The 26,870-nt window shown below is 40.4% G+C and overlaps 1 protein-coding gene across 2 annotated transcripts; it reads right to left on the reverse strand.

Moving 5' to 3' along the window:
- On the reverse strand, window positions 1-26,494 carry ENO1 (enolase 1). 2 transcript variants are annotated; one of them, XM_070759233.1, is made up of 12 exons: window positions 26,217-26,494; window positions 20,312-20,405; window positions 20,043-20,138; window positions 16,858-16,916; window positions 15,449-15,518; window positions 14,152-14,285; window positions 10,773-10,995; window positions 9,424-9,621; window positions 8,471-8,672; window positions 5,893-6,001; window positions 3,252-3,310; window positions 1-601 (listed from the first exon to the last, which is right to left on the reverse strand). In XM_070759233.1, the coding sequence occupies exons 2-12, from the start codon at window positions 20,394-20,396 to the stop codon at window positions 532-534; spliced, it is 1,305 nt and encodes a 434-aa protein (XP_070615334.1). In that variant the 5' UTR covers window positions 20,397-20,405; window positions 26,217-26,494; the 3' UTR covers window positions 1-531. The 2 variants fall into 2 exon arrangements, with proteins under 2 accessions (XP_070615334.1, XP_070615333.1); XM_070759232.1 differs by lacking the exon at window positions 26,217-26,494 and adding an exon at window positions 22,220-22,662.
- Window positions 26,495-26,870: the final 376 nt, after the last annotated feature.

The raw sequence follows: 26,870 nt of genomic DNA on the forward strand, positions 1-26,870 counted from the left end.
AGCGTTTCTGTGTTTTTATTTGCCTCACAAGAGAGAATTTCTGGGAGTGGCGTGTATTTTTGAAAAGGGAAGAGCTCAGATGGCTTGCAAATCTTTTTCATACACTAAAGGGGATGAGGGGGGGGATAGGAGTTGAGGATCGGAGAAGAGCAGCGAAGTGAGGAGGGGGGAAAACAAATGACTCAAGCAAAGGCAGCAAAAAAATGGTTTACAGTATAATTTGGGGGGGGGGGGGGCTCTCCAATCCCAGCGATGAAAAGACATGCGAACCGTCCTGCCTTGAGCCAATCCACCCACCCATCCCACAAGCAACTTCACTTTCTTGCAACTTTCAAGCAACTTTCTTGAAAGCAACAGCTGGAGAGAAGGGAAGCATGTGGGTGAAGGGGAAAGAGAAGAATTACAGGCTTGCAAAAACATCGAACCATTTCCGTCAGCTGCTCTTCCTTTGCTATGACGCAGGCGCTAAGAAGGGGGGGAAGAGGGAACTAAGTGAGTGGCTTCGTCCTGGGACAGCCTCGGGGGTTTTTTTTAGTTGACTCGGGGGTTCCTGAAATTCCGGCCGGCGAAACGGGCCTTGCTTCCCAGCTCCTCTTCAATTCTAAAAAAAAAAAAAATACATTTTGAAAGACCCACAGGAAGAAAATCACAATCCTCGACTTTATGACCACAACGCACAAGAAAAAATAAGTTATTAAATTGCTGAAATTGTTAAAGCTTTGGAACACGGACGTTAAAATGATTCTATGGCTTCCCCACTTGTCAGAAAGTCGTGAAAGGGGAAATCACGTAAGCCTGGGACTCTGCAACCGTCATAAACACAAGTCAGTTGCCGGGTGTCTGAATTTTGATCACGCGATTGTTAGTACTATGTATGTAACTGATTGGGTTTGGCGATACAGTAATCCCTCGCTACTTCGTGGTTCACCTTTTGTGGATTCACTATTTCACGGGATTTCAAAGGGGGCTTAAATCCATTGAAAATTTTAAATCCATTAAAAATTCATAAAATTCTTCTACAGTACTACTGTACTCTATTAAAGAAACTGGTAGGATATCATATGCAGTTCCAGCTGAGAAACATAGAATGACTGTTTAATGCAAAGGGTCCAAATATTCATTAAATATATTAAAAAATATCTTTCATCTAGTTCACGGAAATTTGTTTTTCATGGGTGGTCTTGGAACGCATCCCCTGCGAAAAACGAGGGATTACTGTATATAAATAAACTATCAATTTATGTTTAAATGAATTATAACACTATAGCTTTAAGAGTTAATGTTGCAGTTAGCCATATAGAGGGCGCCAGAGGCCCTCCCTTCTTTTCTGATTACAGTACTCTCTTCTTCTATTTTATTTATTTATTTATTTATTTTTAATACCGCCCTTCTCCTTAGACTCAGGGTGGCCTACAACATGTTAACAATAGCACTTTTTAACAGAGCCAGCCTATTGCCCCCACAATCCGAGTCCTCAATTTACCCACCTCCGAAGGATGGAAGGCTGAGTCAACCTTCAGCCGGTGATGAGATTTGAACCGCTGACCTACAGATCTACAGTCAGCTTTAGTGGCCTGCAGTACTGCACTCTACCTGCTGTGCCACCTCGGCTCAATTTATGGTTTGTCTGTGTGACTATATTGTAGAACTGTGTGTTTAAATGATGGTTTAATGTGTTTTGTAAGTAAGGCTTGAAGTATTGTTTAATGTATTGAGAGAGGCTTATAATATACCATTTCCCCAAAAATAAGTCACTCCCGAAAGTAAGACGTAGGAGTCATGTCGTTTCGCAGCGTTCCCGAACAGAACATATAGAACATATATTTGAAGAAAGTATAATTGTTGTACATGGAAATAATGGTACGGTAGTAGTAAGAAATTATTTGATAGGATTCAGTTTGTCTGGTTGTACTGGTTTGTGATGACAACTACTGTATAGCATATAATAAATGTTCTTTTTTTTTTGTTCAGCAATAAATGTGAATTCGTCTTCATTGGAAAAAAAAAAGACATCCCCTGAAAATAAGACGTAGAACATCTTTGGGAGCAAAAATTAATATAAGATGCTGTCTTATTTTCGGGGAAACAGGGTATGAATTATGAGTATTGATTGATGTAATTGTGTATGACTAGGATTGTTTTTGACTAAGCTAATTGCCAAAGTAAATAATATTTATACACTTAATGTATCTGGTTATCTGAATTACTGCTTGTATCTCTGGGCTATCAGCAGGATATATGCCACCTCCACGTTTCCTCTGTGAATCCTTGGTAACTCAAGGGCTACTCTGCACACTCATTAACACTTAACATTGATCACGAGTGGTTTACTACAATGGTTGTAAATGCGAAAAGACACTTTTTTCAGCACCGTAGTAACTTCAAATGGTCACTAAATGAAATTTTGTAAATCGAGGACTACCTATAGATGACCCACCAGTGAAATATGGGGGGAGGGGGTATCATTGCAGTCCCCCCCCCCAAAACCAAGTTGCATTGACAATTTAGTAATGTTTCTCCTTGGCCAGTTTAAACTAGGTGGACTTCAACTCCCAGAATTCCCCAGTATTGCATCACTTCCTGCAGAATTGTTACGCCTATTATTCTCATTAGTCTGATCTCACCTGTCTACATTAAGCAAGGGGAAAAATTAAAAGGGAAAATTATTTCTTTTATTTATCTTTCGTATTTGAAAAACCACCCTTCCTCCCTCAAAAGATGGGCTCCAGCAGGGGGCAATTTAATACACCCCATAAATAAAAGAACTCATAAAAATTGACATTAAAATTAAATCAGGTTTCACGGTTTTAAAGTAGCAGAACAATGACAATAAAGATCAAAGGCAGAAAATGAAAAAAAATATTACTCAATGTTCTGTCTTATTTTGACTCATTCTGTACTTTGTTGAATATTTAAATAAAAATAATTGTTTTCTCCTAGTGCTCTTGATGTGCAGAACAGGACTTTGCAATCTTACAGGAATCCAGAATTTAGAGAACAATTCAACAAAACAATTTGGTCTTTATTACAGCCACAGATCATAGATCATTGTTTCCCAACCTTAGCAACTTGAAGATATTTGGACTTCAACTCCCAGAATTCCCCAGGCAGCATTCGCTGGCTGGGGAATTCTGGGAGTTGAAGTCCAAATATCTTCAGGTTGCCAAGGTTGGGAAACACTGTCATAGATGAAAAAGGTGATGCTGCCCCTTTGACCCCAAAGAAATCTATCCATTAAAAATCACTCTTACCTTAGAAGTTGGTTGTATTTAGCTAAACGTTCAGATCGGCAAGGAGCACCAGTTTTAATCTGGAAAAAGAAAATTAACCAATGAATATGAACCTACAAGGAACTGAGAACTCGCAAGTGATGGCATCATTTTCATGTCACAAAAAAAGACTACTTAGTCAGGATTTAACCAGTTTCTCCATCAAGCCAGAGAGTTCTCATTCTCATAACAATACATCAATATTTCTTTTCTTTTTTTAATTCAATTTTTATTAAACAGTTTTTTAAATAGTATTGAACAAGTTTTCCTCTTTGCAACATTTCCGCATCAGTATACGTCCGCTTATATATTCATTTTTTTCTTTACATCTATATATCTATACATATGGTTCCATTGTCCTTTACACATACTAATATGTTAATACAGTATACCAATTTATAAACATACATTTTGTGTTGTATATATTTATACAAATCTATTATTATTTTCTAACTCCTAAGTTGTCCTTCTTTGATATTTTCTTAGCTTTTGCACCTATCCTCTACCACAGTGTTTTTCAACCAGTGTGCCGTGGAAGAAAGAAAGAGATAGCAAGAGAGACAGAATGAGAGAGAGAGAAAGAAAGAGACAGCAAGAGGGGGGAAGGAGGGAGAGAGAAAGAGAGCAAAGAGAGAGGAAGGAAGGAAGAGAGAAAGAAAGAGAGAAAGAGACAGCAAGCGAGACAGAATGAGAGAGAGAGAGAAAGAGAAAGAAAGAGACAGCAAGAGGGGGGAAGGAGGGAGAGAGAAAGAGCAAAAGAGAGAGGAAAGAAGGAAGGAAGAGAGAAAGAGATAGCAAGAGAGACAGAATGAGAGAGAGAAAGAAAGGAAAGAAAGAGACAGCATAGGGGGGAAGGAGGGAGAGAGAAAGAGCAAAAGAGAGAGGAAGGAAGGGAGAAAGAAAGGGATGGAGAGAGAGAGAAAGAGGAAGGGAGAGAAAGAGGGAGAGAGAAATAGAGCGAAGGGGAGGAAGAGAGATTTTTTTGTCCAAACTTTTTTGCGCCACCCCCCGCTCAATGTTCCCCAGGATTTTGAAAATGTGAATAATGTGCCGCGGCTCAAAAAAGGTTGGGAAACACTGCCCTAGAGTTTCTCCCATTTCATATTATAACCGAATTTTTTTGCCCAGATTATGATGCTTTTTTGACTATTTCCCCATCCCATTTAAAATCACAATAAGTAGTTGTATATTTTCCTGATCAGTTTTTCTTCTGTCCCTTTTTCTTTTCCTTCTGTCCCTTGTTGTTCTTGTGTTTCTAATGGTTCTTCTAGGATGAATACCAAATCGTCCGCAAATGCTTGGACTTCGTATTTTTAATTTTTTCAAAATTTTATAGCCTTTTATTTCTATTTAAGGGACTTCTGGCAGTTATGTCAGAGTGGAACGGTGCAAGGGAACGGAGCTCCGTTTTCATTGCCCAAATTTATCTGCCTGGAGGCCCTAAAACGGGCAGTTAATCCCCGAGTGATCGATAGGGGCACCTCATAGGATGTGGGATAAGAGAAACTCCTCAAGCCTAGCAGAAAATTGTTTTTTAGGAGAGGAAGAGGAATTTGGTGTCATATACCTAAAACAAAAAACTTTATTTGTAGTTATGAGCAACATTTTTTTTAAAAAAACTAGTGATTGGTACTGTCTTTAAAGTGGATTGCAGCAACAGTCTGCTAATATAAGTAACAGATTGGGACACCCAGGAAAGGTACTAGAGGGGTGAAGAGGAAGTACAAAGGAAAGGAGAGAAGGAGTGAGAGGTGGAGAGAGAAAGAAAGAGGGAGAGAGAGGTTTAGGAGGAGTGAAGGGAAAGGACATATCTACATTGAGGTCATATGCACCAAGACAAATTCTTTGTGTGTCCAATCACACTTGGCCAATAAAGAAGAAAGAAAGAAAGAAAGAAAGAAAGAAAGAAAGAAAGAAAGAAAGAAAGAAAGAAAGAAAGAAAGAAAGAAAGAAAGAAAGAAAGGAAAAGAAGGAAGGAAGGAGGGTGCAAGAAAGGGTAATTAAAGGGGCAGGCTACTGTTGCTTAACAATTTTTTTTTAAATGAAATAGGGGTCTATGAATAAAGGGCAAAAATGTACAATTATAAACTTTGTATGATGTATGTAATACTGGAAGATATATATACATGTTGAATCTGTACTTGTGAAGGTGGAGAAAAATTAAAAACTTTTGGGAAGAAAAAAAAAGACTAGGAGAAAAAAAATTCAGCCATCTTGGCCAATTCAGCCTCGTGACAGCTGCCGAGCAGGAAGAGAATATCAAAACGCAACACGACGACATTGGTTATAGAAGACATCAACCTTTCTCGTCAACAGCCATTGTGAATTTGTGTGGACTTCAACTCCCAATATCCTCTCAGCCAGCTATGCTATGCTGGCTGAGGGGATTCTGGGAGTTGAAGTCCACGCACCTTCAAAATGGCTGCCATTCAATGCTGTAGAAAGCCACAAACAAGTGTCTCACATCCTGATAGGTCTTATTGAAACAATTCTGCCCAATCTCTCAAATTCTTTCCGGTATTTCCTTCCAGCTCTTCCTCCCTATGCACCCTTTAGGCCTTAGCACAACCCCAACATCCCCCACATCCTTCCAGCAACCTTTTTTTGGCAGGTAAACCCTTACCTGTCCGCTGGAGAGACCAACCACCAAGTCGGCAATGAAGGTATCTTCCGTCTCTCCGGAGCGATGGCTCACCATAACCCCCCATCCATTGGACTGAGCCAGCTTGCAGCTAAAAAAGGGGGGGGGGGAAGAAAGGAGACAACAGGGTGATTTTTCAAGCCGGCAATCAAAGATCAAAACCAGAGACTGGTTATTTTTTCCCCCTGAATTTTGAATTCGATGCTACTTTGTCCTCTTGGGACTGTTTAAAATTCAGGTAGTCCTCCACTTACAACCAACAGCGACTGTTCAAGTTATAACAGCATGGCAAAAAGGGGATTTATGACTGGTCTGCACATTTATAACTGTTGCAGCAGCATCCTCCATGGCCATGTGATTAAAATATTGGAGACATGATCACCGTTTGCAATCTTCTTCCCAGCCAGCGTCCCACAAGCAAAACCAACGACACAAAAGCTGGATTCATTTTAACAAAACTCTGACCCACTTAACGGCACTTAATGACCCTCGAACTACAGGACAAAGAGGAATCAGAGTTCTACAAAGGGTGGAACAAATGGTACACCTGGCTGGAGAAAAGACAATATACAATTCCATCATGATCCTCTTACCTTTCACCCAAACAATTATCCCACAAACCTATAAAATAATATTATGAATCATTGATAAAAGGATGAACAAATCCAAATCCACAAAACTTAAACTTTAACCCAAGTTTAGAAACCTAAAACTTTTATCTATATTGATAGTAAAGATCTTAAATGCTGTAGTAGAGTAGTCGGGTCAACAAATAAGTTGACACTATTTACGACATTTGATAAACTCATAGATGAACTTATTTCTTACTTCTTTCTTCTTTTTTCTTTTTAATTTTTCTTCCCTCTTTCTCCCCCCTTTTCTCTTTTCCTTTCTTTCTTTAGCTTCTCCTCTTTATTTTCTTCCCTTATGAAAGTGTGTATTTTGTTTTATAACTGCATACTCTAAATTCATATAGATTTGTACTAACGTTTGCATAGTCCTTTTGCTTTCTGTATCCCCTCCCCCATTTATCTTTAATAAAGATTGTAATTACGAGTCAGTTGCCAAGCGAGCGTCTGAATTTTGATCACCTGATCTCAGGAATGCTACAACGGTTGTAAAATGTGAAAACCGGTCGTCAATCATGTTAATGGCTATGTGCATAACAATATGCAAAGCAAACCAGCAATGTATGTTTAAATGGTTTAGTACATTGTTGCTTTAAGAGTTGGTGATGCAGTAAGCCATAAATCCTCGGAGAGGGGCGGCATATAAATCCAATTAATTAATAAATCATAAATAAATATGATTTATATTTATATATATTTATTTATATCTCCCCTCGTGGGGGAGAACTGTTGTAAGAACTAGTGTGTGTAGTACGAAGTATGTATTGATAAGATTGATTGATGTTATTTGTGAATGACTAAGATTGTTAGTGACTATGATATTTGATAGAAACATAGAAGATTGGCAGCAGAAAAAGACCTCATGGTCCATCTAGTCTGCCCTTATACTATTTCCTGTGTTTTATCTCTAAGATGGATAGATGTTTGTCCCAGGCATGTTTAAATGCAGTTATTGTGGATTGACCAACGATGTCTGCTGGAGGTTTGTTCCAAGCCTCTACTACTCTTTCCGTCAAATAATATTTTCTGATCTTTCCCCCAACTAACCTCAGATTGTGCCCCCTTGTGCTTGCGTTCACTTTCCTATTAGAAGCACCTCCCTCCTGGACCTTATTTAACCCTTTAACATATTTAAATGTTTCAATCGTGTCTCCCCTTTCCCTTCTGTCCTCCAGACTCGACAGATGGAGTTTATGAAGTCTTTCCTGATCAGTTTTATGCTTATAGACCTTCCACCATTTTTGTAGCCCGTCTTTGGATCCATTCAATTTTATCAATATCTTTTTGTACATGAGGTCTCCAGAACTGAACATAGTTGTGAATGTAAAACACTGATAAATGTGAATAATATTTATATCCTTAAGCTATCTGGTCTGGTTATATGGAGTACTACTCATGTCCCTGGGTTATTAGCTGGATATTTTCTCCCTCCATGTTTTCCTCTGTATAGTTTTTGTAACTTAGGAGTAGCACAGCTTACTCCCTTATCATATAACAAGCCACATTTTTCAGTGCTGTCGTAACTCTGAATGGTCACTAAACAAACTTTTTTAAGTCGAGGACTATCTGATTCTCCAGTGAGAGAAGCCCGGCAGCGAATTTGCTTTAAAAAAAAACCATATTTCCTTTCTTCTCAAGCAGAGGTAAGCAAAGTTGACTCTTCTGTGGCTTGTGGACTTCAACTCCCAGAATTCCTAGGCCAATGATGCTAGCTCAGGAATTCTGGGAGTTGAAGTCCACATGTCATGGAAGAGCCAACTTGGCCCTGTTCTCAAGGCAAGTGATGTCAAGATGCCATACACACACCCACACACCCACCCCTGTTTGACACACTACCTGTGTTCTCTTTTCCTGGGATTTTTGGAGATTTGTAAGATCCCGCCTGCCTCCCCCTCCCCGGTTTCCGCTTCCCTCTGGGACAGAAGACTCACGCCTGCAGCGACTCGGTGACTGAGCCGATCTGGTTCACTTTGAGCAGGAGGCAATTGCACGACTTCTCCTGCACAGCTTTGCTGATGCGTTTCGGGTTGGTAACCGTCAGGTCGTCGCCCACCACCTGGATCCCAGACTCGGCTGTGAACTTCTTCCAGGCTGGCCAATCGTCCTGGTCGAAGGGATCTTCAATGGAAACCACTGAGAAGGACGGAGGAAACATGGGGAAAAACTAGTATTATATAACATTGCATATATTAACGGCAGCCAAAATTACAATAGAACAATACAGTGGTACCTCTACCTACGAATGCCTCTACTTATGAAATTTTCTAGATAAGAACCCGGTGTTCAAGATTTTTTTGCCTCTTCTCAAGAACCATTTTCCACTTACAAACCCGAGCCTCCGAAACTGTAACCGGAAAAGGCAGGGAGAAGCCTCCATGGGGCCTCCCTAGCAATCTCCTGGGAGGAAACAGGGCCTTAAAAGGCGGGAAAAAGCCTCTGAGGGCTCTCTAGGAATCACCTGGGAGGAAACAGGGCCAGAAAAGGTGGGGAGAAGCCTCTGTGGGGCCTTTCTAGGAATCTCCTGGGAGGAATCAGGGCCTCCACCCTCCCTGGGGTTTCCCCAATCGCCCGCCTTATTTGCTTTTACATTGATTCTCAATGCTTTAATATAAAGCAGGGGTCTCCAACCTTGGCAACTTTGTGGTCTTCAACTCTGGGATTTGAAGTCCACAAGTCTTAAAGTTGCCAAGATTGGAGACCCGTTATAAAAGGAAGGAAGGAAGGAAGGGAGGAAGGAAGGGAGGAAGGAAGGGAGGAAGGAAGGAAGGGAGGAATCTAGTCTTCCTTTGCAAATTCACTCTTTCCTGGAGTGATTTTCTTGGCGTGCAAAAGAAAACTTTCAAACTAAAGGATTCAGGGAGTAGGATCTGAATTCGAAACACACCTGGGTAGTTTTTGACAAAGGTCTTGTAGAGGTCAGCCAACTGATCAGGAGAAATGTATCGGCTAGGATCATCTGGGGATTTGAAGTCCAGATCGTACTTCCCATCACGGTAAAATTCAGACGCTGCCACATCCATTCCGATGACAATCTTATCCGTGTAGCCAGCCTTGCTAATGGCATTCTTCAGCAGCTCCAGAGCTAAATTTTAAAAAACCCACACAAACAGAGGTGCTGAGCAAAGGGCTGGTTAACAAGCAATTGAGCAAAAGCCGATCAAGATTTATCTGCTATTTTAAGGATGGACGCTAGCATTAAATTGCCAGGCCTGCAATCTGGCAGTTCAAATCTCACCACTGGCTCAAGGTTGACTCACCGTTCCATCCTTCCGAGGTGGGTAAAATAAGGACCCAGATTGTTGGGGGCCATAGGCTGACTCTATAAATTGTTTAGAAAGGACTATAAAGTACCGTAAAGCGGTATATAAGTCTAAAGGCTATAGCTATGGCTGTGTGATTCTCAAACCGCCAAGAATTTTGTCCATTGTCCTTATGACTTAGTTTGTCAGAATAGAATAGAATGGAATGGAATAGAAAAATTCATGAATAAAATTCATTCAACTGAGTGAATTTTTCTCTTTAAGGTTGGAAAATTCATATAGAGTAGTACCTCGTGATAGGAACCCGTCGTCTTACGAACATTTTGTGATAATATGATAAATATTTAAGAAATGAAGATTTTAAAGCATGAATTTATTAATAGTTGTGTTTCTGGTTTTGCTGGTTGTTTTAGTTTTAAAAGTAATAGATTTTGGTTTTGTTTTATTATTAATTTCTTTTAATAAAAATAAGGGAATTTTCTTTTCCTAACTTAGGAAAAAAATTGTATAAGGGTTTTTTGTTTCTTTTAAGAAGAATGTATAAGAAGGAGGAGTAGACATGATGGCCTATTATAAGAGGATAATTATATCAATTGAAATATAAAATAACAGAATAACATAGTGGGAAGGGACCTTATTATGCTCCAGCACTGAGTCCCAAATAATTACACAATAAGTTGTCTTAGGTGACATCTATGAGAAAAAAAACAGGCGCTGAGGCATGAAAATTTATTTATTTATTTGTTTTGACTTCTGTGCCGCCTAGTCCCAAAGGGACTGCTGCTCAGACACTGTACTTTTCTGCCCACACTGAAAAAAAATTAGAGGGAACATTGTCCAGATGTATTCTTATGTTTTCTTTGATTATGTTTTGAGCCACCCCGAGTCCTCGAAGAGGGGCAGCATACAAATCCAAGTTTAATTAATTAATTAATAACCATCCATCCATCCATCCATGCCCAGCCAATTTTACCTTCCTTGTTCTCCAGGATGTTGGGGGCAAAGCCTCCTTCGTCACCCACATTGGTGGCATCCTTGCCGTACTTCTCCTTGATAACGTTCTTCAAGTTGTGGTACACTTCTGCCCCGATCCGCATGGCTTCCTTGAAACTTTCTGCCCCAACCGGAAGAATCATAAACTCTTGCATGGCTAGCTTGTTCCCAGCATGAGATCCACCATTGATCACATTGAAAGCCTTTGGAGACAATCAAGGAGGCGGGTTTTAGCCAACAATCCAAAGAGAACCAGCATAAAAACCAATTCAAATGGACAATATCAATACCATGTAAAGAGCAAGATTTATGCAAGATGTTCTACTGGTGGCACTATGCCCTGGTGAGATTAGCCAAAATTTGTAATAATCTAAAAAAAAGAATGTTGGAAATGCATAACAATACACGGCACATTTTATTTATTTATTTGATTTTTTAATGCCATCCTTCTCATTATTATTATTATTATTATTATCATCATCATCATTATTATTAATTGAATTTGTATGCCGCCTCTCTCAGAGGACTCGGGCGGCTCTCAGCATATATAAAAAACATAGAAACATAGAAGATTGACGGCAGAAAAAGACCTCCTGGTCCATCTAGTCTGCCCTTATACTACTTCCTGCATTTTATCTTAGGATGGATCTATGTTTATCCCAGGCATGTTTAAATTCAATTCCTGTGGATTTACCAACCATGTCTGCTGGAAGTTTGTTCCAAGGATCTACTACTTTTTCAGCAAAATAATATTTTCTCATGTTGCTTCCCCCAACTAACTTCAGATTGTGCCCCCTTCTTCTTGTATTCATTCCTATTAAAAACACTTCCCTCCTGAAACTTATTTAACCCGTTAATATTTAAATGTTTTGACCGTGTTCCCCCTTTCCCTTCTGTCTTCCAGACTATACAGATAATAATATATCTAAATCCAATTAATACAATTAAAACCCTAAAATCCTAATATAATTTAAAGCACTCATTAGACTCAGGGTGGGTTACAATATGTTAGCAATAGCACTTTTTTAAACAGAGCCAGCCTATTGCCCCACCACAATCCGGGTCCTCATTTTACCCACCTCGGAAGGATGGAAGGCTGAATCAACCTTGAGCCGGGGATGAGATTTGAACCGCTGACCTACAGATCTACAGTCAGCTTCAGTGGCCTGCAGTACAGCGCTCTACCAGCTGCGCCACCCCGCCACATTACCACATGTGGTGGACGTGCCCAGAAGCGAAATAAAAGTTGGGCTGTGAATGAGAACCACTGTTTTAGAGGGTCACGGAAGCACTTGGGAGATTGATTTGTGGCCTCGGAATCACCTGAGTAGTAGTAACGGTTCCTGTAGTCTGCACTACCAGGAGTAGTAGTGTCTGTAGGAATGGTGTGCTGTAGTCTGCACTACTCAGGTGACCCTGAGGACACAGCTAAATCTCCAAGTGGTTCAATGACCCTCTAAAACAGTGATGGAGAACATTTTTTGGTTCGTGTGCCAAAAGGAGGTATACATACGTGTGCTAGGATATATCTTTGGTTTGCTCCTTTTATACTTTTAACTCCTGTCTGCTTTCCTTCTATATTTCATACTATTCCCCTCTCTCTGTCTCCCTCTCTCCCCTCTACCTTCTTTCTTCCTCTCCACCTCTTTCTTACTTCCCTCCTCTCTCCCCCCTCCCCTTCCTTTCTACTTCCTCTTCCTTCTTCTCCTTCCCTGAGTACATCTAATCTTAATCCGTTTTATGCTTAGCAGACAAGCAGTTCAGAAACCGTGGCTTCATTCCAAAGTCGGAGCTATTCTTAAACTTGTATCTTTCCCATGATCGATCGATCTATCTATCTATCTATCTATCTATCTATCTATCTATCTATCTATCTATCTATCTATCTATCTATCTATCTATAATATTCTTCTAGGTAAATCTACTATTTTTTTAAAGTTTTTTTGTTTTTTTAATTGTAAATTTTATTATTTAAAAGATATACATATCCTTTATGTAAGCTTAGATAGAAACTTTAGAAATCTCATAAACATCCCAAATAGAAGCTAACTTTGTTACATAAGATTCATACATAGGAAAACTTAATAGGAAACTGAACACAAGAACAAGGAGGCACAATCTGAGGTTTGTTGGGGAAAAGATCAGAAGCAACGTGAGAAAATATTATTTGACTGAAAGAGTAGATGCTTGGAACAAACTTCCAGCAGACGTAGTTGGTAAATCCACAGTAACTGAATGTAAACATGCCTGGGGTAAACATATGTCCACCCTAAGTTAAAAATACAGGAAATAGTATAAGGGCAGACTAGATGGACCATAAGGTCTTTTTCTGCCGTCAATCTTCTATGTTTCTAACTTAATACAAAATAGTTTTATGAAGATATAGAATAATTTAGAAATATAGTTCATTTCTTTTGTTTAACATGAACAAATACTACATATTGAATATACTACTTGAATTTTTCTTTATTGCCGTTATCACACCTTTTATAATGCACTATAGATGTCCATCTTATGTTTGTTTGTTTTTCTTTATTTTTGTGTTTATTGTTAATTGTTGTTTATATATCTTTTTAATGTATATTTATTAATAATGATTTTTTAAAAATAAATAAGAGATGCATATATGGTTTATTTATAAAAATAACTTACAATATATATAATCATGATAACCATATAACAAGCAGGTCATCAAAAAAAGAAGAAAAAAAGAAACACACACAGACACACACAAAAAACCCCACCGCCATTTAAAAAGAGAGAAATATCTTATTTCTCTCTTGACTATCCCAGACTTAATTATTTCTAAATATACTGCTGAAAAAAATAAAGGGAACACTCAAATAACACATCCTAGATCTGAATGAATGAAATATTTTCATTGAATCCTTTGTTCTGTACAAAGTTGAATGTGCACAACAGCAGGTGAAATTGACTGTCAATCTGTGTTGCTTCCTAAGTGGACAGTTTGATTTCACAGAAGTTTTGATTTATTTGGAGTTATACTGTGTTGTGTTTAAGGGTCCCCTTTATTTTTTGAGCAGTGTATAAAAAAATTGTACGAGACCAAATATGAAATGTAAGTGTGCTAAACGGTATGAACAACTGCATAAAATTTGATAACAAATAAAATTTGATAAGAAATAATCTACTATTATTTTAATGCTGCCTCCATCCTCCTATTTTTGTCACCTGGGTTTACCTCCTTTAATTTTCAACTTTCTGCCAAATTAATCACTTTTTAGCTTATTTTCCAGATGTATTATCTCTTATGCTTCTTAATTTTAGGCCCATGCTCAAAAGATTTGATCTGCAACCCAGAGTCCGCCTTCCACATCGCACACCAAAATAAAACTTACCGGCACCGGCAAAATGACCTCTTTATTTCCAGCCAGATCGGCAATATGGCGATACAGAGGTACCTCCTTCTCTGCTGCCCCAGCTTTGCACACTGCAAGGGAAACTCCCAGGATGGCGTTTGCACCGAATTTAGCTGCCGTAAAGACACACACAAAGAGGAATATTATTCACTTGCAATCAGTTCTCACACAAATGCTGCTGCTCTCAAGTTAATTCCCCCCCCCCCATCTGGCATGTTTTAAATAAAGATGAACAGAATTATGCTATTTTGGGGCTGGAATAATCCCCCCCCCTTTTTTTTCTATCTCTGGTGCTTGCTCTCCCGTTCAACATTAGCCCATTTTTGGCTCCAATGAAATCCTCGGCGGACAATAATTCAGGGAGTCCTCGACTTACAACTGCGATACAGCTCAAAATTTCCGTTGCTAAGCATGACAGTTGTTCATTGGAGTTGAGCCTCAGTTTATGCCCTTTTCGGTCAGTTAAGCGACACGCTAGTTGTTAAAACGATTCATGAAGTTCTTGAAGTGATCTAGATTTCCCCTATAGGGGAGGTTACAAGGGTCACACAGAAGATAACGCACCACATTTTTGTCCTCAGTCTACATTAATGGTACGAAGGGCAGGGCCCGAAAGATGGGCGTGGCTACATTCGGAGTATAAGATGCGCTCAAAAATTTTCAGCCTCTTTTTATGGGGGTGATCACCTTATTTATTTATTATTTATCAATTATTTGGATTTCTATGCTGCCCTTCTCCACAGACTCAGGGTGCCTTACAAAGTGAGAACAATACAAAAAAATATATGAGAAACACATTAATCAAAACTAATTTAAATTTTGTCTAAAACCTCAATTATTTTTTTAAAAAAACATTCCCGTTCATTCCGCTTACAATCATATATGTATGGCCGGAACAGAGTACCAGTGCTCAATGGCCTCAAGCCTGCCGGCAGAGGCGAGTTTTTAAAGGCTTGCGGAAGGACACGAGGGTGGGGGTGGTACGACTCTCTGGTGGGAGTTGATTCCAAAGGGCCGGGGCTGCCACAGAGAAGGCTCTACCCCTAGGTATGAAATTGATTGTCCATCAGTGTTGCTTCCTAAGTGGACATTGCCTGGCTGACAGGACTTGGAGTAGGCAAACCCTGTGGGACCTGACCAGTCGCTGGGATTCATGAGGCAGAAGGCGGTCCCGTAAGTAACCTGGTCCTAAGCCATGTAGGGATACATCTTATACTCCGAAAAATACAGTAATTTTCCTTCCGCCTTATGTAGGTGCGCCACCTCTTTTACTTACACTTGTTCTCAGATCCATCCATGTCTATCATCAGCTTGTCAATCTTCTCCTGTTCCACCACACTTACATTCTGCAGGGGGAGGGAAAGAGAGTTGAGAAACTGATCCCCAGCTCTTGGTGATCAACTTACACACACACACACACACACACACGTTCACTGTGTCTTCCAATTGTAGTTTGTGAATTAAACGGTATGAACCAAGAACCTTTAGCTTAAAATATGGGTGTTGGAATCAAGGTGTCCAGGGGAAAAAGCATTTTGAAATTCCCTAACATTTCCTTGTAACTTGTGATCTAGATAATAATAATAATAATAATAATAATAATAATAATAATAATAATAATAATAATAATAATAATGAAGTGTGGTCATAGATGACATCATACCAAACAACTAAGCCGTGGAGAAATATCGATAGCCGAGGAAGCAAGTTGTTGCCACAGGTATGCTCATTTTTGTTTGACTCTGCCCAGCAGCGCCATCTGGTGTTTTTTAGGTTTTTACATGATTTTTCCCTGACTTTTAAACATTTTAATAGTTTGGTTTTTCCCGATTTTTTTTTTAATGAATTCCCTGATATTTCCTGAACTGCTGATTTCACTGATAATTCCGTGATTTCCAGGTTTGCTGGACACCCTGTGGAATAGGGCAGCTCTAAGACTTGTGGACTTCAACTCCCAGAATTCCCCAGCCAGCATGACAGGGGACTCCAACCTTAGCAACTTCTAAGACTTGTGGACTTCAATTCCCAGAATTCCCCAGCCAGCATGACAGGGGACTCCAACCTTAGCAACTTCTAAGACTTGTGGACTTCAACTCCCAGAATTCCCCAGCCAGCATGACAGGGGACTCCAACCTTAGCAACTTCTAAGACTTGTGGACTTCAATTCCCAGAATTCCCCAGCCAGCATGGCTGGCTGAGGAATTCCGGGAGTTGAAGCCTACAGGTCTTAAAAACTTTCCAAAGTTGGACAACCCAGGCTTAAACCTTAAAAGGAATTCTTTGCTACCTTTTCTTTCAATCACAAAATCATGGGGATGCTACAAAAGCTGGTAACTATTAGGGGGGGGGGGAGGAGACACAGTTCTGTAAGTCAACGTCATTGTGTGCCCTTGTTAACTTGGAACTGTCACTAAATGAATGCTTAGTGCTCAAATCCTGTGTTAGAATTTTGCAATCCGGGGACTATCGGTGTTAGAATTTTTTGAGACTAAAACCACAACGTCCTGTTTTAGCCCCACCGTCCTTCCCAAATGGTGCATGATGCTTGGGTTTTACCCCTTCGGACATCCTTGGAAACACACAGACCCCCCTCCATGCAAATGATTTTTTTTTAAAAAACACACACAAATGCTTCACAGTGCTCAGCCTACACAACAGGGTTAGCATAAGGGGGAGCATGCCTACCTTGTTAACCAGGGCGGGTGCGATAGTTTTATTCACATGCTCAACAGCCTTTGAGACACCTGGAAGGAACAACCAAGATCCATCACTTAAACCCCAAAAAGTCCCCATGGTAAAACAAGCATTAGTAAAGGGAAGGCAGGCAGGCAGGCAGTTTCAGGCTCCTAGTCCTCAAGCCAAGAAATCCAAGCGTGCAGGCTGTAAAATCCCCTTTTCTCTGAACAAATGCGAAGACGCTCCATCCGGCGAGGACGCCAGCCCTCCAAATCATGCAAGATTGCAAGAGCTCAGTCAGTGTGCATGGGCTTTACCTGAGTACACAGCGCAGGTGCCAGGAACATATTAACGTACTTAACAGCTCTGGAGACACCTGAGGGGCCACGAAGTTGGTGGCGGAGAAGAGAAGGAGAGAGAGAGAGATGGGGAAGGAAAGAAAGAAAGAAAGGAAAAGATGAACGCCCACAAAAAGAAGACGAAAGAAGCAACTTCGTGCATGGAAGGGAAGAAAAAATAGAGAGCGCGCATGAAATGCACAGCAAGAGAGAGAGACCCTCCGGGGACAGAAAGAGTGTATCTGAGAAAGGAGTTTAATTTGATGTTTTGAATTGGGGAACATGAGCAAATTCATCCACGCTTAAAATAGACCCGCCAGAGATAATTCACAAACGTGTTGAATTAGGGAATGTGAATGAATTCATCCACGCTTAAAACGGTCCTGCCACGGATATCCACAAATGTTTTGAATTGGGGAATGTGAATGAATTCATCCACGCTTAAAATTCGACCGGCCACAGATAATTCACAAACATTTTGAATTAGGGAATGTGAATGAATTCATCCACGCTTAAAATGGACCTACCACAGATATTCACAAAAGTTTTGAATTGGGGAATGTGAATGAATTCATCCACGCTTAAAATGGACCCGCCAGAGATAATTCACAAACATTTTGAATTAGGGAACGTGAATGAATTCATCCACGCTTAAAACGGTCCTGCCACGGATATCCGAAGCGTTTTGAATTGGAGAATGTGAATGAATTCATCCACGCTTAAAATGGACCTGCCACGGATATCCACCAAAGTCGAAACGGTGCTTCACGTTACAAAAACTGCAGCTCAGTGTTTCTTCTTGAATTTACCGCCTATCCCTCCAGTGTCAACAGGATGCTTGTTTTTTAAAGACGTCAAACTCAACTGTGGTTCACGTGCCAACACTTCTACCGTATATCGTAAGACACCATTGAAGGCGCAAGCGTTTTTTCCATTTGGCGAATCTAAACTGGTTTTACAATTGTTTTTCTAAACCTGAAAAGGCACCTATGGATCTAATCTTTTTTTTTTCCCCAGGGCAAGAAAACAGATTATTTAGCTATGTTGTGTTGCGTGACAGATTTTGCAATTGTGTGGTGAGTTTTTTTGAAGTTGCGTTGATGTTTCTGACTCCCACTTCTAGTTGATGTTGCAGGTTCAATTTTAAAGCTTGTTTGTGGACTTTTAACACGAGGGAAGAAGTGGTTATAAAAGAATCAAAAGTTTTATACTAAACTAGATTTTAATTACCAATATAAAATGACAATCAAATTCAGCTTTGCATCTCCTAAATAGAACAAAAACTTTTTTTTTATTACAACACTAAATCGTTTCCCCACTGGTGGCACTTGAACCAGGTGAACAAGCCATCCATCCAGAATTTCCCAAAGCACAGTGAACAAGGGGCAGAGTAGTGCAGTGGCCTAGAGGTGGCGCTCTTGCCTCCCAATCAGAAGGCTGTGAGTTCAATCCAGCGGCCTAGAGGTGGCGCTCTCACCTCCCAATCAGGAGGGTGAGAGTTTGATCCTAGGTAGAGGCAGATATTTCTCCCTCTGAGCACACTGAGAATATATCTGCTTGAACAAAACTCCACATTGGTGACAGGAAGGGCAATGGGCCAGTAAAAACACTCCATTTAGTTGGCCAGATGCAGGGGGTTATGGGGTCTTTTAAGAGAACAGTAAACAGGAGCAATTAGCCTCTTCCAGAAAGGAAGTCTTCCATTCTGCTCCAAGATGAAGACCGAAGGTATGAAAAATAGAGGTGACCTTATTCCGTCTGGAATAAGCCGTGTTTGCAAGGAGATATTTATTGAGCGTGTATTCAATGAAGAGGGAGTCACTGTATTTTTCGCTCCATAAGATGCACTTCTGCGACTCCCAAACAGGGACAGAAATGTCTGTGCGTCTTATGGAGCGAATATTTATTTTATTTTATTTATTCGATTTTTTTTTTTAAATGCCGCCCTTCTCCTTAAACTCAGAATGGCTTACAACATGTTAGCAATAGCACTTTTTTAACAGAGCCAGCATATTCCCTTGACCCCCAATAAATGGTACCTGTTAGTACATGGTACTCACCTGTTTTGGGGTTGCCATGTATTAAACTACCAATGGTCGTTTACAACTGTAAAGTTGTAATATATCTTTAAGAGCTTTGACTGGTTTGGCCACAAGAGGGCGCCAGTACTTTTCCCTGTGGGGGGAGTTTACTTTGAGATATTCTTAGCTGTGTGCGGGTTTGTTATCTTCTGCTACTTTGTGTTGTATATATGTAAATAATACTTTGTTAAATATTAAGTCTGTGTCTTTTATTGGCTGGATCACGCAACTACACCCTTGCAATAACTGCTGTGTGTATGTCGACGGTTTTGCACAAGGCTGCACCGAGACATACTAACAGTACCCAAGGGAACCCTGCCTGCCTGCCTCAACCAACATAGAGGCCGCACTTGGACATCCGGTTCTATAACCACACTTGGCATCCATGAATTCTGAAGCTATCAAGGCTGACAGCTGTCACGACCTCTTGGGTGAAGAAACATTTCCCTTGATTTGTCCTCACTTTCTTACCTATGAGTTTTAGGGAGGGCCCCCTCGTCCTAGGATTGTGTGATAAAGAAAAGAATTTTCCTCTATCCACCTTTTCTATCCCGTGCATGATTTTATACCCTTCGATCAAGTCCCCCCTTAAACGCCGTCTTTCAAGGCTGAAGAGACCCAGGCCTTGCAACCTGGCTTCATAAGGGAGGGGCTCCATTTCCTTGATCATTCTTGTGGCCCTTTTTGGCAGCTTTTCTAGTTCCACATGGACACTGCTAGCAACAGTTTTTCAGGTGAAAAACCATATAACCACCACTAGCCAAAAGGGGGTTACCTTTCCCCAGGAAGCGCGTCTTGTCATTGTCACGGAGTTCCAGGGCCTCGTAGATACCGGTTGAAGCTCCGCTGGGAACAGCAGCACGGAAGAGACCTGGTGGGAAAAACAGGAGACCCCCATTGGTTGAGCCGAAGGAAGGCGATCCATTTTTCTAGGCTCATGAGCCAAAAACAAAACCGATTTAAGAATTTATTTATTTAATTTATTGGATTGAATTTGAATTTTTAAATTTGGGGAGGGGGCCAGGTTCTTCCAAGGCGGCTAACCTTTGTTGGTGAAAAGGTCTACTTCAACGGTGGGATTCCCACGGGAGTCGAAGATTTCACGGGCGTGGATCTTAAGGATGGACATGTTGTTGGTCTGAAAGAGAAAGGACAAGGAGGGGAGAATGTTTTAACTTTCTAAAAAAAAACCAACTTATCCACATATTCTGGAAGCCAGTTATGTGAAGCAGCTTTTTCCAAAGTGTACAAAGTTGCACACAAGTTGCACACCAGCAAATACACTGAGGTCTAGAAACTTGGGGAGGGGTGAGGAGAGAGGAGGGAGGGAGAGATGGGAAGAGTTAGAAAAAGAGCAAGAAAGAGGAAGGAAGGAAGGAAGGAAGGAATAAAGAATCACATTATCCAGAGCAGGAGTAGGCAAAGTTGGCTCTTCTATGACTTGTGGACTTCAACTCCCAGAATTCCTGAGCCAATGATGTTAGTTCAGGAATTCTGGGAATTGAAGTCCACATGTCATTAGAAGAGCCAACTTTGCCTACCCCTGATCCAGAGGAACACAGGGAGAATGAAAGAAAATGGATGGATGGAAGGAAGGAAGGAAGGAAAGAGAAAGAGAGAAAGGAAGGAAGGTAAAAGAGAAAGAAAATGAATACTGTATAAGGAAAGAAAGAAGGATCATATTATCCAGAGAAACACAGGGAGAAAGAAAGAAAATGGATGGATGGATGGAAGGAAGGAAGGAAAAGAAAAAGAGAGAGAAAGGAAGGAAGGAAAAGAACAGAAAAAAGGAAGGAAGGAAGAAAGGAAGGAAAGAAGGATAGATAGATAGATAGATAGATAGATAGATAGAAAGAAAGAAAGAAAGAAAGAAAGAAAGAAAGAGAAAGATTTTCATTCATGCAAGATATAAATGCATTGCTTGGCTGTCCTTGAAGTCAAAGCTCTCCTTTCCTTGAAAAACCAATTTGCTCCCTTAAGGATAATTAGCATTTCTCACCACTGATGAAAAGGCAAACAAAAAAAAACAAAAAACCCTGCTCCTTCTGCCATGTCTGAACCAAATACCTTCTCTCTCTCTCTCTCTCTCTCTCTCAATTTTCATATTTATTTTTTTTAAAAATGGGATAAACCCAGATAGAAATCTAGCCTTCTGAACAAAAACCTTGCCATTCTATTATATTTTCATTTTATGGCCTGTGGCATTTTGCACAGGACGGCTAAATGTGAACCACCCAGTGTCGCTCTTGCTCGTATGAAGCAAGATCAATTGAATCATTTTTTAAAATAAGTTTTTATTGATTTTTATGCAAACATCAATTGAATGAATTAAAACACCACTGACGGATTGGCGAGGAGGAACTTGCAACATGAATTGATTTTTTTTTTTTAAAAAAGAACAGCTCCCATCATCCACAGCTGGCACACCACTCAGACCAAAGCTTTACAGGGGTGATCCAACCCACCCATCTAATCCACAGATCAATCTGAAGACAGGGTCCAGATTTCAGTTTTAGCTAGGAAACTGGGCCGTGCTGGTATTTCCCATTGAAGAACAGGCTAAAAATATTTTTAACTCTTATTAAAATGAGCTAAAAAATATTTTTATTTTATTTTTTAGCTCATATTTTAGCTAAAAACATTTTTATTCATATTTCAACAGAAGGAAGAAGATATAAATGGATGCACTGGAAGAATTTGAAGAAGGCAGACCCAAAAATTAAACAAAAATAACAATATAAATTAATATATTTACCGTAGATTAATTTATATTAAACAATATAAATAACAATAAAACAATAAAAAAACAACTCCCAAGCTAAAAAAATCTTTAAAATGACCTGGGGGAAGGAAAGGAAAAAAAAACCCCTGCAAACAAGTCATCACATTCCCTGCAATTCCAGTGTTTGCCCTGCAGAGAGAAACACAGAATATATTTCACAGGGTTTTTACCGGAACAGAAGCTAGTGCCCTTGCGTGAATCTTTCCTCCCGCTAAGGTCACCTTCAAATGAAGCGCTGCCCTGAAAACTCTCATGGAAATTTAAAAATAAAATAAAAAAATAGATATATCATGTATTTCCGGGGCTGCAGGTGAATAAAATGGAGCCTCTCTCCCCTCTCACACATCCGTGCGCTTGGCAACCGAGCCTGCTCTCAAATGTCTTTGCTCGACCTGACTCAGCGTTTTACGTAACTGTAAAAAAAAAAAAATCCACCTTGCAGGAAATCAGTTCTGGAATCGGAATGACTCGGTTTCTGCACAACAGCCAGGGGAAAATTTATTTTTTTTAAAAAAAAATTCCTCAGAATCAAAGAATAAAAATTTGGGTCGCTTTTGTTCCTAAGCCCAGAGTTTCTCAGAGCGATAATAAAAGCTTCCTCGCTTGCCGAACTACAGTTACCAAGGGCGATCACGGGAACAGGAATCCAGAGCGGAATGGAAGAGCTGGAGGTTTTTTGATGGGATCCGGACTGTGATTGTGGTTTGAGGGATAAGCCATCAAATCTCGTCCTTGCTCTTCCTTACTACGTAGAACTACCTTACGGATAGTTCTCGACCCGGTTAAAGTTACAATGGCACGGGCAAAAGGGAAACTTACAATTATTATTATTTATTATTATTATTATTTATTAGATTTGTACACCACCCCTCTCCGACGACCATTTTCCGCACTCAACGACCGTCATAGCATCCCCATGATTCCATGATCAAAAATTTGGATGCTTGGCAAACTGGTGCACCTTTCGGAGAGTTGTGGTGTTGCGGAATCACACACGATCATCTTTTTGTGACCTTCTGGCAATGGGAAAGCCAGATTTACTGAACCACCGTGTTGCTCACTTAACAAACGCGATGATTCCAGTTAACAACTCTAGCGAGAAAGGTTACAAAGTGGGCCCGAAAAGCCTGGTTAACAAAACGTCTCGCTTAACAACATATATTTTGCAATTTATTTGTGGCACTAAGTCGAGACTTCCTGTACTCTACTGGCCTTTTTGCTTCACTGGTCAAGCTATTTAAAATTCTTTTCCTGAAGCTCCAGGGATCTATTTTGGGACCTTCGCCAAACTCCGAAATGGGAAATCCACATTATGACACCACACCTAGTTTTGGAGCTGCTGAGATCATTTCCTTCACCCTATCTGACCATCTGGGGCTGCACTAGGGATATAATTACCCAGGAAGTGTATGTATATGCACTGCTCAAAAAAATAAAGGGAACACTCAAAGAACACATCCTAGGTCTGAATGAATGAAATATTCTCATTGAATACTTGGCTCTGTACAAAGTTGAATGCGCTGACAACAAAATGAAATTGATTGTCCATCAGTGTTGCTTCCTAAGTGGACAGTTTGATTTCACAGAAGTTTTGATTTACTTGGAATTATATTCTGTTGTTTAAGTGTTCCCTTTATTTTTTTGAGCAGTGTATGTATGTATGTATGTATGTATGTATGTATGTAACATTTCTGCTGACAATGAAAATATAAATATTTGAAATAAAAATATTTTTGCTGATAATGACTTGACAAAAAATCATGTGTGTGTGTGTGTGTATTTCATTTCTTAGATTTGTATGCCGACTCCGTATAGAAAGAGAAGCAAAGGAATAACCCTTCAATAGAAAGTTAGCACCTCAAGGAAAGCTGGGAAAATATATAAATACCCAGGAGAATATAAGCTTAAAACCCTGAGGTGCTAACTTTCTATTGAAGGGTTTTTCCTTCACCTCTTGGCTAAAGGCTGGAATTTATACTACTTTCTCACCTATTGCCCATGAGAAACCTGCAATTGTGCCAACTCTCAAACCTTCCGCTTCTCTCCAAATTAAAAGCAGAAATTGGAATTTTTTTGCCAAGCCCTCTGAAAGATACAAGCCCTTCCAAAAGCTCTAGGAAACCTAAATTCTCATCATCTGCACCTGATGCTGGATGGGGATTATAGGTATCGGAGTACACCCCCCCCACCTCCCTGCAGCCACCAGCTGGGGTCAAACACTCCCAGAAGGCAGAGGGAAAAGAATTCCCCACATATTAAATATTTGGGAAGGCAGACACGCAGGAGCCCGTTGCAAGGACTTTTTAAAAGGGTGCACTGTTCACCTTTTGTGTCAATAATTGCACAAGAAGGAGCATGCAAAATAATTTAAAAAGGATGATTCAGGCAGCCAGCTTATAAGCCAGGCCACTGGATGGGAGGACGTGACTAAGCCTCTCCTCAGGATGGGGAAATTTTGGCTTTTGCACGCGGCCAAGGACAAAACTTCACACTTTTGCAAAAAAAAACACCCCAGCGGACTGAACCTGAATGGAATCCGTCTTTTGAGCATATGCGACTTTCTGCATTACGCAGCAACTGTCCTGCCCATCAATCATGGCTTGTTAACGGAAATATGTACGGCACACGGAAGGGCGGACCGCACCGCCTCCAGCTGCTCCAAGCCGTCTCCATCTCTTCATCATTTCCGCCTTAAGAAAGGAGTGGGGGGGCGTCTGCACGTGGTGCCCTCCCCTCTATTAAAGGAGGATCCCACTATCCACGTGCGAAGGATGCCCGCATCTCGGCTACCTACAAGCCAACAAAGGCAGCCTGTTGCAAATGGCTTCTGAAAAAGATGCCCAGGGACCTCACCTCCACTCCCGCCACCCAAAAAAGATAATTTCCCCCCCCGAAGATCTGGTCCTGCTGCAGCTTAGATCCTAATGTTTTAAGAAAATAGAAATTAAACTTGAACAGGGCTAGCAAAGCAAGTGAAAAGTGGTGGGGGTTTTTTTGGGGGGGGGGGGGTTGCAGATGTAAAAGGGAAAAAAACCTGCAGGTTTTCTATAGATATAGAACCCCTTTTAATGCTGGATTTTATTTCACATCCCAAATTAGAAGTAAAAATTAGAAATGGGGAAAGTATTATTATGTGTGTATTGTTACATAGATACAAATTACCACAGTTACTAAGTATAAAGTAACCCTTAGAAGTTGAGAAGAGTATTACTCTGTATACTTAAATAGTATTATTGTTTAAGTATTGTGTATAAAGCAAAGGAACCCAGACAACATACTGTTCACTAAGTAATAATGTATGTTAAAAGAAAAAAATAAATTTTTAAAAAACCTACAGGTTTTTCTGTGCATATGAGTAGGAACAAGAGGTTTGGTACTCCTGGGCCCCTCTCCATTTAATTTAATTTATTAAATTTACAATTTATGCCTCTCTGCAGTCCTCTCCTTAACAAAAGAAGGAACTTATCCATCTTTGACTGCCTAGGATACAGACAAAAAAATGGATCTGGAGCATCCTTTTATTTTATTTAAAAAAGGGGTTTTTTTCCTCTTTTCCTTACAGCATCCTATTTCCTTTGCAGGAGATGAAACTAAAGGTCAGATTCTTTTTACCCTATTTTTTTCACCTTGCTTTGATTTCAGGCTAGGGGTTTCCCCCCCCAACCATGCCCTCCTCCACTACTTGGGACTACTATATCACCCCACCCACCACCACCACCACCACCTGTTATCGGCCGGCAGAGAATCATAGGTCATGTAGTCCTGATTAACTAAAGGGCACCATGTTGAGCTTCTTTGGAGCACTCGCTTAAGAAAACTACTGGTCTGGGGTGCCATGATGCAAACTTTAAATAAAAATATTAAATCAATGTTTTGGTTTTTAAAAAAATACATGATAAAATGCTGAAAATGAAAAGGAAGCAAACTGCGAGGTCCCTTTTTACGCTAGCAAAATGCAAATGTTTGCAAAAGGGAATCCTGACCCCCAAGGCATTATCTATTTCCTTCTTTTGCAAAATAAAAAGGAAATTTCGAAACATCTTGAAATCAAAGAGCTTGCAAACGCCTGAAAGAAATTGCAAAGCACAGATGCATATAGTTTTGCTGCAAAAATAACCCCCCACCCCCCCAATTCCTCCAAAGGAAAACGCTTTCCCCCCAACTTACCTTAAGCTCTCGCGCTGCAGCAGCACCTAAGGAACTAAAATTGTAACAACTGTATTTTTTTTTCCTTAAAGAAAAATGGGAGGAAACGTAGCTGCTGCAACACTACTCGCCTCGCGCACCCCCGGGCAACTGAGGAAGACGCGGCCGGCGCGCACTAAACTATAGCCCTGTTCATGCAGATGAGATGGCCTCGTTGCGGCTTCTGATTGGCCGGTCGCGCCGCCCTGCTGCCCGCCAATTGGCCGGTGGGCCTCTCGCCAGGCTCAGCCTCTTGGCGCGTGCGCTACGTGCTCCGGGCATCTTTTCTCCCTTACGCAGTCGCGTGGGCGGGCCTAGTTTGGTTTCTCTTTTTAATTTCTTTAGCGAGAGGTTTTTTGGGGGGGAGGGAGAGGTTTTAAATTAATTAATTTTCTCCATGCTGCGTTTTGGGTAGCTTGAAAACTGGAAATAATTCTCTTGCACATAAATAATTATTTTGAAGATTTGCAGCTCCAAAATGAGGTTGTTTTTGCAATGGATGGAGTGTGGTGTTAAAATTTTATAATCGCATCTGCAATAAGACAAAGCTTTAGAACCACATTAGAATAGAATAGAATAGAACAGAATATAGAATTTTATTGGCCAAGTGTGGTTGGACACACAAGGAATTTGTCT

This window comes from Erythrolamprus reginae, chromosome 8, assembly GCF_031021105.1.
Source record: "Erythrolamprus reginae isolate rEryReg1 chromosome 8, rEryReg1.hap1, whole genome shotgun sequence".
NCBI classification, from domain to species: domain Eukaryota; kingdom Metazoa; phylum Chordata; class Lepidosauria; order Squamata; family Dipsadidae; genus Erythrolamprus; species Erythrolamprus reginae.